Source organism: Arvicola amphibius, chromosome 4 (assembly GCF_903992535.2).
Source record: "Arvicola amphibius chromosome 4, mArvAmp1.2, whole genome shotgun sequence".
NCBI lineage: Eukaryota > Metazoa > Chordata > Mammalia > Rodentia > Cricetidae > Arvicola > Arvicola amphibius.
In genome coordinates, this window is record NC_052050.1 from 15,253,348 (window position 1) to 15,265,696 (window position 12,349).

Below are 12,349 nucleotides of genomic sequence, written 5' to 3' on the forward strand. Positions count from 1 at the left end.
CCCTAACCCTAACCCTAACCCTAACCCTAACCCTAACCCTAACCATTGTGGGTTATGCTGGTGTCCCCAGGCCTTCGAAGACATATACATTGAGCAGCGGCGAGTCATTCGGACTATCCTGGAATACGCTGACAAGGTCTTCACTTACATCTTCATCCTGGAGATGCTGCTCAAGTGGGTGGCCTACGGCTTCAAGGTGTATTTCACCAACGCCTGGTGTTGGCTCGATTTCCTCATCGTGGATGTGAGTTGCCTGGGTCTGGTCATAGTGCCAGATACAAAGGCCTTTAGGAAGCCCAGGCTCTGGGAGGTAGGACCTCTCCAAATTTGATGGAGGAGTGTCTATGTGATACTTTTATTGGTTAATAAAGAAACTGCTTTGGCCCCTTTAATAAGACAGAAAATTAGGTAGGTGGAATAGACAGAACAGAATTATGGGACAAAGAAAGCCAGTAAGGCAGATGCTTTAGGCAGTCACCATAGTGAGTCGTCATGCTTTTCCTCTCCAAGACAGATACAGGTTAAGACCTCTCCTGATAGCGACCATCTCGTGGTGCTATAAAGATTACTAAATATGGGTTAAAGCAAGATGTAAGAAGTTAGCCAATAAGAGGCTAAAACTAATGGGCCAGGCAGGGTTTAAATGAATACAGTTTCCATGTAATTATTTCGGATGTAAAGCTAGCCGGGTGGCGGGACGCAGCCCCGCGGTTCCTTCTACACAAATTCAGAGAGTCAGGCCAGCACTGCTTCCTATAGACTGGACTCTTCCTTCCCGGATGCTACAACCCAGGCATGGGACCTTATGGTCTCTGCCAGTGTAAAGGCAGGATTTTTATATGTTCTTTGATAGGCACACCGGACCGTAAGAAATGGGTACTATCTTTCCCATTTCCTGTCATAGATGGCATCATTAAGGGGAGACCAGGCTGTGGGGGTGAAAGAGGCCACAAGGCTACTCTTCCCGTGAGGCAGGATTATCCACCAGGGAGAGGATCTAAAGCAGACAAACAGAAATTGGGATTCCCCTCTCCCAGGATGGAGGAAAGCCAGGGCCCCTGCACCTTCTGAACACACACTTCCTACAGGTCTCCATTATCAGCCTGGTGGCCAACTGGCTGGGCTACTCTGAGCTGGGGCCCATCAAATCCCTGCGTACACTGCGGGCCTTGCGTCCCCTGAGGGCACTCTCTCGATTTGAGGGCATGAGGGTGAGTATGGGGAACACTGAGGAGGGCTCAGGGCGTGGGAGAAGCCACCCATGGGGCAAGGTTACAAGGTACATGGCAATATGTCAGTCACCCAGGGTCAGGCAAAAGATTCACACTGTAGATGGCTGGAGTTTAGGGTCTTGACCCATCTCCAGGAAACCCCATTATCTCTGCCACCACTGGAGGGCAGCAGAGGCTGCTGCCGTGGCCTGGAAGGCGTGAGGCAAGAGGAAGGAAGGTAGGCCTGTGGGTTTATGGGTCTCTCCACCTCAGACAGGAGTCCCCAGGGCCCTGTAATAGGAACACGTGAGCAAGTCCTTCTGCTTCAGCCCTGAGCCTGTCCCCTCCTGAGCATGGAGCCACGTCTTTGGCTTCAGGAGCACTTCAGAGATGATCCCCAAAGGCCTGTGAGAGCAGAGTGACAGGTGAACACAGAGTCTGGGCAATATCAGCAGCTTTTCCATCAGAGACAAGAGGTCTGCTGGAAATAAGACTCATTCCAGAGAAGCAGCAAGCTTAGCCTAAGCGCTCTGACCTCAAATGCTGGCCCAAGGCTGGGCCCCCAATCGTGGTGCTGGGGACCTCTGTCCACTGAAGAAATAACCCTCCCATGGCTGACTGAGTGGTTGAAGAAACAGCATCCCCAACTCCTACCACCAGCTCCGTCTAGAGACCATGAGATAACTCGTATTAAAGGGGAACTGATCAGGCTAGGGTGTGGCTGGTTGGCAGAGTGGTCACCCAGCATGCACACAGCCCTGGGGACAATCCCCTGAATCTCATACATTAGGTGTGACGGCACACACTCCTAATCCCAGGACTCAGGAGGTGGCAGTAGGAACAGCAGCTCAATACCTCCTCGGCTACACAGCAAGTTCAAGTCCAGCCTAGGGTACAGGAGACCCTATCTCAAAAACAATTAAAAAGGGGTGGGGGGGTGGCAGCAAGAGAAACGGTTCTCAGATTCAGCCAAGACTGAAACAGTTTGATAAGTCTGTATGGCCAAGACTGGTAAGGGACAGGGAGCTGACCCCAATTCCATTGCTCTGAAGAGCTTGGTGGTTTCATTTTTATGCCCTTTCTGTGTCTTTCACTGATGCAGTGAGCCAAGCCAGGTCACGTGGGCTGAATTTCCTATGGGGGCTAAGAAGGCAGTGTTTGTCTCCTGCTTTGTGACCCGTGACCTGGCAGCTTCCAGAGAAGCCTGGCACCCTCACTCTGCCTTGATGGCTTCAGCCAAGCAGAGAGTCCCTCTAGCGGAGCAGGTCTCTAACTCCTCCCCCAACCCTTTACCCCTACACCCCCAAACCTCAGCAGACTCCTCTCCCACTAGGACTGGCTAAGATCGGCCCTTTCCTGGTCCCCTGACTGGGAGTCCCCTGTCAGATGCCTAGGAGGGGCTCTAGCAATGACCCCCACCACCACCCTGGTCCCTAGGTGGTGGTGAACGCCCTTCTGGGAGCCATCCCCTCCATCATGAATGTGCTCCTCGTGTGCCTCATCTTCTGGCTTATCTTCAGCATCATGGGGGTCAACTTGTTTGCTGGGAAGTTCTACTACTGTGTCAACACCACCACCTCCGAGAGGTTCGATATCTCTGTGGTCAACAATAAGTCCGAGTGTGAAAGCCTCATGCACACGGGCCAGGTCCGATGGATGAACGTTAAGGTCAACTATGACAACGTGGGTCTGGGCTATCTCTCCCTCCTTCAGGTGGTGAGTGGCACCTATGGAGCCTTCTCAGAACTGAGTAGATGTGCTTAGCTGTCCCTTGTCCTATCAGAACCCACTATTGTTCCTTGTTAGAGGCGACCAGCCCCTTTTGCAATGCCGTGGGACCTGGAGGTCATGTTTATCCCTCTCTAGTCTGTTTGATGCTGTCCACTGGGGTCCTGGCAGGTGGTCTTTGGAGAGGGCTTGGTTAGGGAAGGGAGGGAGGTATGAATGGTGGTGTTTAGGAGAGCCCCTCCCTCATGACCTGCCATGATCTCTCAGGCCACTTTCAAGGGTTGGATGGATATCATGTATGCGGCTGTGGACTCCCGGGAGGTGAGTTGGGTCACCGGCTTGATAAGTAAGTTAGAGGAGAGCTGACAGTGGTCCATTCTGCCATCCCCGCTCTCACCCCACCACCTCCACTGACCACGCTAGCTCGTTGGTAGCCCAGGAGCCTTGGGAGGAGGGGAGTCCTGCTGACTTACTTTGGGGAACAAAGAGAAACTGCACGCGTGTCCCTCGCCCCGCAGAAGGAGGAGCAGCCAGACTATGAGGTGAACATCTACATGTACCTTTACTTCGTCATCTTCATCATCTTTGGCTCCTTCTTCACGCTCAACCTCTTCATTGGGGTCATCATTGACAACTTCAACCAACAGAAGAAAAAGATGAGTATCTGACCCTCTCCAGAAGGACCCCGTCCCCACCCCGTCCTCTTAGTCTTTCCTGAGCAGCCCTGAGCAGTCACCGACCTGAATGCCTGGGGCAGCAAGCATGAATCTAAATCCCACCACGGGACTGAGCCATGGCTTGGCCCCTTGAGCTTCATTTTCCTAATATATAAAATGAGGTGGATGTAGGGCCAGACATGGTGACACACACCTGGAATGTCAGTACTAAGTGATCTGAGGCAGTAAGTTCGCGAGTTGTAGGCTAGCCTGGGCTACGTAGTGTATTTGAGGCGATCCTGTGCTATAGAGATCCTGTCTCAACAACAATAAGATTAAGTAGATGCAAGCTAAGGGCTCATTGGTGAAGCATTGGTGGAACTTAGCTTGAAGCTAGGAAACTGGCCTGAAACCTTCCCGTTCCCTCCGTCTTTTGCTCATCCACCCTCCTCTAGATCCAGTTTCCCCCTTCCCCACCCCTCCACCTCTGCCACCCCCAGAGCCTCTGCCTTCTCACCAGACACTTCTTAAGGGGTAAAGTCCACCTTCAAGGTAGTGCCTGAGGTAGGGGGTCCTGGGAGCAGGGAAAGGGACCCTCCCAGTCTTACTGTCTCTGTCCTGCTATACTTTGGAGGGAAAGACATCTTCATGACAGAGGAGCAGAAGAAATATTACAACGCCATGAAGAAGCTGGGCTCCAAGAAGCCCCAGAAACCCATCCCCCGCCCTCAGGTACCAGGCTCTGGGCCCCTCCTCACAACCCCACAAAGGCTCTGCTCACCAACGCAGCAGATGTCGCTAGGCTCCTGTTATTAGATTACCCTTCATCTAGCGCCCCACAACTTCCCAGTATCCACCCACTTTCTCAAGTGAGGCCTCTGGCCTGGGAGACAGGGGCCCCAGGAAGGAGCAGAAAGTGGATGTCACAGCCCAGCAAGCAATGACTGGAGACGAGGAGAAGAGATGACTGAGGAACTTTAGGGAGGAAGGGTCCTAAGATGGGGACTGATGAGCACAGACACCCCCCACACAGAGAATGATGTGGCCCCAGACCCTTCCCTCCTGCAGTACACATCATTACTACACTATACACCTGCTCCATGCCCCTCCTGCTCCCTGCCCCTCCTTCTCCCAGGCCACTGCTGTGTCACCCTGTGTCACCCTGCACCTCCCGCTCATACCCACCCTGCCTGGGTCTTGGCCGTATCCCCCAGCCCCATGTCACATGTGCCTGTTCTGTCCCCCTGCAGAACAAGATCCAGGGCATGGTGTATGACTTCGTGACGAAGCAGGTGTTTGACATCTCCATCATGATCCTCATCTGCCTCAACATGGTTACCATGATGGTGGAGACGGACGACCAGAGCCAGCTCAAGGTGGACATCCTGTACAACATCAACATGGTGTTCATCATCATCTTCACAGGGGAGTGTGTGCTCAAGATGTTTGCCCTGCGCCATTACTACTTCACCATTGGCTGGAACATCTTCGACTTCGTGGTTGTCATCTTGTCCATTGTGGGTGAGCTGGCAGGACCACACCAAGACGAGTCATCCAGAGACGCCTTCCCTCACGCACACAGACCTCCTAGGGCCCTGGAATATGCACACATCTGTACAAGCACACACGTGTATCTGTCATTCTTTCACTTTTAGTGCACACAGGAGTCCATTGCTCACAGGACACCCATCATCTGCCCACACATGAGATCACCTGAGAAACACCGGTCTGTCTGCAGACGTGTACTTGGATGGTCACGCACTGAATGAAAAGCACAAGCGAGGGCTGACGTGGTAACTCGCCCATCAGGCGCTTGCTGCAAAGGCACGAGGATCTGGGTTCGATCCCCAGAATCTATGTAAAGAAGCCAGGTGTGGTGGCACATGTGTGTGATCTCAGCCCTGAGGTAGTAGAGACAGTTGGGACCCTGTTGGTCACTGGACAGCCAGCCAGCCTAATCATTGGGCCTCAGGGCCAGTGAAGACCCTCTTTCAACAAACAAGATAGATGGCATCTGAGGAGAAATGAGGCAGGCAGTTTTTTTCTGGCCTTGTGTGTATGCACGCGCGCACACACATCCACACACATGCATATGTACAAGTAAGTATGTGTGTGCATGTAAACACACACACACACACACACACACACACACACACACACAAGTGAGAAAAGGGCTCCAGGATCTTTATACACTGAGAGGAGAGCAGGGATGTCTACGACCATGAGAGTGAATAGCTACTGTTTGCGGAGTGTTTACTGTGTGCCAGGCATTAGCCACGCACCTTTCAGGCATGGCCTCACTCTTCCACGGCAGTGCCATCTCACTCCTTCCTAACAGATGAGAACAAGCCACACAGCTATTCTCTTCTCCCTACTCTCCCTCACCTGCCATATCGGCAAACAGATTTAAGGTCGGGCCCCCATCAATTTTAATGTACCCCACCTGCAACTGTCAGGACAAAGTAATCCCCTGGGCCCCCAAGAGCTCTAGGAGAGGCCCTACTCAGAGGGTTGCACACACTAGGCCAGACCCCCAGCACTCCAGGCCCCCAGTGCCCTGACCCAGCCTCTGTTTCTCTCCGTAGGCCTCGCGCTTTCTGACTTGATACAGAAATATTTCGTCTCACCCACATTGTTCCGTGTGATCCGCTTGGCACGGATCGGGCGTGTCTTGCGTCTGATCCGTGGGGCCAAGGGCATCCGGACGCTGTTGTTCGCCCTCATGATGTCACTGCCTGCCCTCTTCAACATCGGCCTCCTTCTCTTTCTGGTTATGTTCATCTACTCCATCTTTGGCATGTCCAACTTCGCCTATGTCAAGAAAGAATCAGGCATCGATGACATGTTTAACTTTGAGACCTTTGGCAACAGCATCATCTGCCTCTTCGAGATCACCACGTCAGCTGGCTGGGATGGGCTTCTGAACCCCATCCTCAACAGTGGGCCCCCAGATTGTGACCCGACATTGGAGAACCCAGGCACCAACATCAAGGGTGACTGTGGCAACCCATCCATCGGCATCTGTTTCTTCTGCAGCTACATCATCATCTCCTTCCTCATCGTGGTCAACATGTACATCGCCATCATCCTAGAGAATTTCAACGTGGCCACTGAGGAGAGCAGCGAGCCCCTCAGTGAGGACGACTTTGAGATGTTCTATGAGACCTGGGAAAAGTTTGACCCTGACGCCACTCAGTTCATCGATTACAGCCGCCTCTCCGACTTTGTGGACACCCTGCAGGAGCCGCTGAGAATCGCCAAGCCCAACAAGATCAAGCTGATCACGTTAGACCTGCCCATGGTGCCGGGGGACAAGATCCACTGCCTGGACATCCTCTTTGCCCTGACCAAAGAGGTACTGGGGGACTCCGGGGAGATGGATGCCCTCAAACAGACCATGGAGGAAAAGTTCATGGCAGCCAACCCCTCCAAGGTCTCCTACGAGCCCATCACCACCACCCTCAAGAGGAAGCAGGAGGAGGTGTGTGCCATCAAAATCCAGAGGGCCTACCGCCGCCACTTGCTGCAGCGCTCTGTGAAGCAGGCCTCCTACATGTACCGCCACAGCCAGGATGGCAATGGAGACGGGGCTCCCGAGAAGGAGGGATTGCTTGCCAACACCATGAACAAGATGTATGGCCCTGAGAGTGAGAACAGTGTGCAGGGCCAGGGAGAGGAGGAGAAGGGTTCTACAGGGGATGCTGGACCCACCATGGAGCTCACACCCACCAACTCCTTGGACACCACCCAGACTCCTCCTTCTCCTCCTCCATCAGCACCACCGCAATCAGCACTACCACCGCCATCAGCACCACAGGGGCAGACTGTGCGGCCAGGGGTCAAAGAGTCTCTCGTCTAGAGAGCAGCATCAAGGTGGCTGAGCACTGGCACAGACCTGAAGCTCCCACGAGAGAGCTGCGTGCAGAGCTGGGAATGGGGCTTTGAGGTGGGGGCTGTTCAGGGCTTGCTGCCTGGGCTGAGGGAAATGGGAACTATGCTCAGGGTTCAGGTGGGGCTGAAGCCCCTGCCTCCTGATTTGATCTTTCCATTGCTCTGACAGACATTCTCTTGGTCAGAACCCCAGACCGCTGTTCCCTACTTGGGGAAAAGCCAGCAGCATATCATGGAGGGGTTGACTGCCTGGCTGGCACTACTCTTAAGGGCCCAAGTGCCCCAGCTCTAGTCAGGACAAAGACAAGTCTTAACCTCAAAAACCTATAGCTGACTCCAGGGCTTAGCCAGCACTCCCATCCCATGACTCAGACACAGCTTCCCCCAGCCAACTCAGGAATGTCCTGTAAAAGGGAAATAGCCCGGGTACACATATTGTTGCACAGAACCAGTTGGCTGCTGGATCCGGATGTATCAGGCTGGAAACTTAACCTCTGAAACCTATCACCCAGTCATATCCAGGCCGGTGGATAGCTCCCCTGGCTGGCCCCTGGGGGAAGAACTAAGGAAGGATTCCCCTCGGGAATTCCCTTTCTCTAGAATGCATGGATGGGACGTACAGGCTGGGGCCTGCCAGCTGCGTTTGTGCACTTGGGCCTGAGCTCCCAGGTCTGGCTGTGGTCAGGTTTGGTACTCTCTAAGACAAAGCTGCCCGTTCCCTCTTTTCCTCTCCTTGTGCCTTCCTTTGACCCCCAGGGCTCCTTGGCACCCCATCATGCCTGAGAGAGCTCCTTCTTCTCGTCTCATTTCTGCCTGTCTCTTCCCTGCTCCTTGTCCTTCCCTGCTCCCTCAAAGTGACCCCAAGAATGTTAGAACTGAGCTCACAGGAGAGGTGCTGATGTTGGGGCTAGGGCATGCCGTCAAGAAGGCTCACCAGGTTTGGCTTCAGTCTCCCTGCTTCCTGCTGCCTGGAAAGGGAAAGCTATTTCCTTCCTTCCTTCCTTCCTTCCTTCCTTCCTTCCTTCCTTCCTTTCTTTCTTTCTTTCTTTCTTTCTCTCGTTCTCTCTCTCTCTCTTTCTCTCTCTCTTTCCTCCTTCCTTTTCTTCTTTCTTTTTTTCTTCTTATGACAGGGTTTGCCCTGCCTGTCCTGGAACTCATTCTGTAGACCAGACTGACCTCAAACTCACTGAGACCCTCCTGCCTCTGCCTCCCGAATGCTGGGATTAAAGGTGTGTGCCACCACCACCCAGTGGAAAACCACTTTCTTTGGCTATACTCACCAGAACCAGGCTCTGTCAGCTCTCAGAGAACAGAGACCAGGCTTGGAGGAGGGGGTGAGGGTTTTGCTCAGGGGTCTCTAGATTCAATCACTTGTGTGTGTACCTGTCCATCTGTGTAACTATGCACTGGCTTGTGAGCCCAAGTTCATGTGTTGGTACAACACGGCTGTATGTATGTGAACCACGGTGTCTGCAGATACACATGTATCTGTGAGTGTTTGTGTCTACGTGTGTCAGTGTGACAGAGAGAGAGGGAGCAGATGGTGCTTGTGTCTTCTCTGCGGGTTTGTTCATCTTACTATCCCTAAATGTAGGAGAGCATTTTGCCGAAAGGGAGTAAATAAGGATGAATGCACATTCTAAACTTTGCACTTGGAGTCCCCCCTTAGCCTAAATTCCTTTTCTTCTTGTTTCTCATAAACAGTTTGAGTAAAACTCAGGAAATGGCAAAACTTTCCAAACAAGACGTGTTGCACACGCCTGTGTTCATATATGTGCACACCTCAGACCAGACTCCTTGCTTGCCCTCCTCACTCAACCTTCCCCGCCTCACCTGGTCGTCCCTCTGGCTTCCTTCTCTGAGCTTCGCTTTTCCCGTTTCTCTGTTTCTTATCCTCATACCCATGGTCTCATCCCCACTCAGTGTCCCTTCTGTAGAGGGAGCTGTCCCTTTAGAAGGCTCCCCCAGCGGGAGTCAGTAGTGCTCTGCCCAGCACCTGCCTACCATGCCTTCCCCACCTGGGCCCAGCCTGGTTTGACCCCCAAAGCCTCAGGAACCTGTTAGGTCTGGTGTTCTCTGCCAACTGCACATATCACTGCAAAGGAAGAGCCACGAACTGAGTCCGCCGTTGCTGTGTGCGGACCTCCCTGCCAAGTGAGCCCTGCTACCACCCTGTCTAGGTGGGAGCCAGCCCAAAGCCAGGCTGTCAGATAAAGCTTCTTTGTACAGTTCTTATAATAAACCCTCTCTCCCCTGGTGCCTCTGGGACGTGGTCTCCTTCTGCACCTCCGTGCAGGCGAGGGCTGAGGGAAGCAAGAAGAAGGGTAAGCCAGCAACTGCACCAAGCTGGGCGATGCCAGAGCCTTTGGGAGCCGGGACAGGAAGGGAAGCTCAGCCTTGTCTTCATGCTCCTTTTTTTCTAACAGCCAGCCCACCCCCAAATATGTGTTGGGGCCCTGCGTCTATAACCCCTCTCCAGAATCCCTTTTAACTTCCCTGTCCCCTCATCTAGACCTCAAGGCATTTGTAGGGTTCATGGTTGTCACTCCTGCTCTGAGAGGCTATCTTCTCAGGACTGCCCCTGTTTCCCACCAGAGCCCAGGCCACATGGACCATTTCTTGCAAAACAAGTTCAGCCCATGCGCCCATGGTGGGGTGTATTACATGGGAGTCTATTTTCTACAGCAATCTTTGACTTTAAGTACGAGCTCTCTTGAGCTTGGCTTCACCCAGTCCATGGGGTTTCTGTGCCTTTTTCCTGTGCCTTTTCCCCTGGGGAAGAGGTCTCGCTTATTTCTCCAAAGCTTATTCAGGTCTCCCCAGCCCCGAGGATAGAAGGATTGCAGGGTCCCCCAGCCCTTCTTTCCTGGATCTCTGGGAGAAGAAGAAAGGAAAAACGTCAAGCAGGGAGTGTAGATAGCAGAAGCTTATGTCTCAAAATTCTCCCTCTCCACTTCACTCTTGGTGGAGTGCGCACACACGCTCGCCCACAGCCGAGGCACAGCCAAGGTGGGCGCGGCCATCTTATAGAGAACGGGCTACTAGGATTGCTTCTATTTCATGCAGATGAGAAGGCTTGGTCTCTCAGAGGTTAGTTAGGACTGGGTGCTGTCTCCCTGGGTGCAGCTGGTAGATCAGGCTGGGAAACTGTTTCATGGGCCATGATCCATCTTATCCAGAGCCTCTGTGGGCCGAGGGCACCTGCAGAGACTGTCACAATTGCCCAGAAGCATTTTTTTAAGTGCTCCTAGGTGAGGGACTTTGGCTAGCATGCCTAGTGATGAACCTGACTTCTTCACCAGCCCCTCCTCCCGGTAACTAAGATCTGCTGGTTCAGGATACTGAGGCAAGAGTGGGAGAGGTTTGAGCTCTTCCTCCTCCAACCCAGTTCCTAACCTCTCCCATCCTGGAGTCCTTGACTTCTTCCCATATGCCCAAGCACCTTCTTCCTCTCCCGTCTTCCATGACTTGTTTTGATGCTGTTTTCCTGGAAAGGGGGAGGAGAGAGGTTGCCAGATGTTGGGATGTGTAGCTAGGACAGCCCAGGGCAGAGGCGGGGGGCAGGGGGATTGCAAGGCCTCCTGTTCTGGGAAGGCATGGGCGTCACAAGCCCTGGACAAGGCTTAATGATGCGGTCACTAGCAAGGGAACAACATGGCCCCACTGTGACAAATAGCCCTACAGCGGTGGGGCCCCCATTGCCTCCCTGCCTGGCATGAATGGGAATGAAGTCCAAAGGGCTCATCTACATCCCTCCCACAGGGCTGATGTCAAACAACCGCTGCTAACCCCTTGCGTCCCCCCATACACCTGAGCCTCAGGGTCACCTCCCAAGCAATCACTACCCCTGCACAGCTCAGACGACACATATGTGACCCCTGAATACTTTTCTATTAACCTCCCAACTTTGAGGCTCACTAGCTCCAAAGCCAAACAAGGATTCTATCACTAGAACCTCAAGGTTAAGTCTACTAAGAAGTGAGACCCTGGACTTTGACTCACTGCCAGGGGAGGGCCCATGAGCCCCATGCTGACCTCAGGCGACATTCTTTTTCTAGTGCCGTTTCTTCTGTGAGCTGAACATCTGACACCTTTTCAGAGAATTATTTTTTTTCCATTGGGAACATCTGGAAAGAATCGAAAACATGCGGGGCTGCCCAGAATGAATTGTTTCTCAGACAAAAATTTAACCCTCTTACCCCCAGTTTCCATAACTCAGGACCCTGGCCTACTATACTCCGTCATTAGCTGACCCTTACCCTGTCAAGTGAGGTACAGGCTCAGAACTGAGGTAGGAGTGCCCAGACACCTCTCTCCCCCGCTGCCACCTTCCAACCCTGCTGCAGGAAGAAAGGGGTAGCTATTCTCCAAATGTAAGCAATCGGACCAGCCACACAGGCTGCTTGTGGGCTGTGGGGACAGCGAGACATAAAACGGCTGCCAGAGATTTAGCATCTGTCTGTCTTGGCTGGGATCAGGAGACAAGACAGAAAAAGAAACCGCTGGGAGGAGACACAAGGCTCCAAGGGGACGGGGCTGCTAAAGGTTGCACAGACCCTGAGGCCAGGACCCAAAGCTAAACTCAAATGAGCTCCTGACTGCTGTGGGCCCTGTGGTCTTGCTAGCTGTCACAACAGAACCAGAGAGCCTACGGAACCAGAGGGTTCGCCCACCTCAGCCTCATCCCCCATTCTGCACCCCCAGAGTTATATACAACCCTTCAGTGACCTCAGTATCCACAGAATTCCCTGGAAAAGCTCCCTCCACCGTGATGGTTAAGTGACGGGTTTTCCCTGAGTGGTTTCTGCTTAAGTCCAGCCCCTTTGGCAACCCACAGCATAGTCATATACAAGGAGAGGAGGG

The 12,349-nt window shown here is 53.1% G+C and overlaps 1 protein-coding gene across 1 annotated transcript in view; it reads left to right on the forward strand.

Moving 5' to 3' along the window:
* Positions 1-7,454, forward strand: part of Scn4a (sodium voltage-gated channel alpha subunit 4) — a 30,631-nt gene extending 23,177 nt beyond the window's left edge. Inside the window, exons 17-24 of the mRNA XM_038325640.1 lie at positions 71-244; positions 1,089-1,211; positions 2,649-2,927; positions 3,207-3,260; positions 3,458-3,595; positions 4,223-4,327; positions 4,846-5,116; positions 6,181-7,454. Coding sequence (XP_038181568.1) covers positions 71-244; positions 1,089-1,211; positions 2,649-2,927; positions 3,207-3,260; positions 3,458-3,595; positions 4,223-4,327; positions 4,846-5,116; positions 6,181-7,454 — 2,418 coding nt within the window. The remainder of the gene's footprint in view (positions 1-70; positions 245-1,088; positions 1,212-2,648; positions 2,928-3,206; positions 3,261-3,457; positions 3,596-4,222; positions 4,328-4,845; positions 5,117-6,180) is intronic.
* Positions 7,455-12,349: the final 4,895 nt, after the last annotated feature.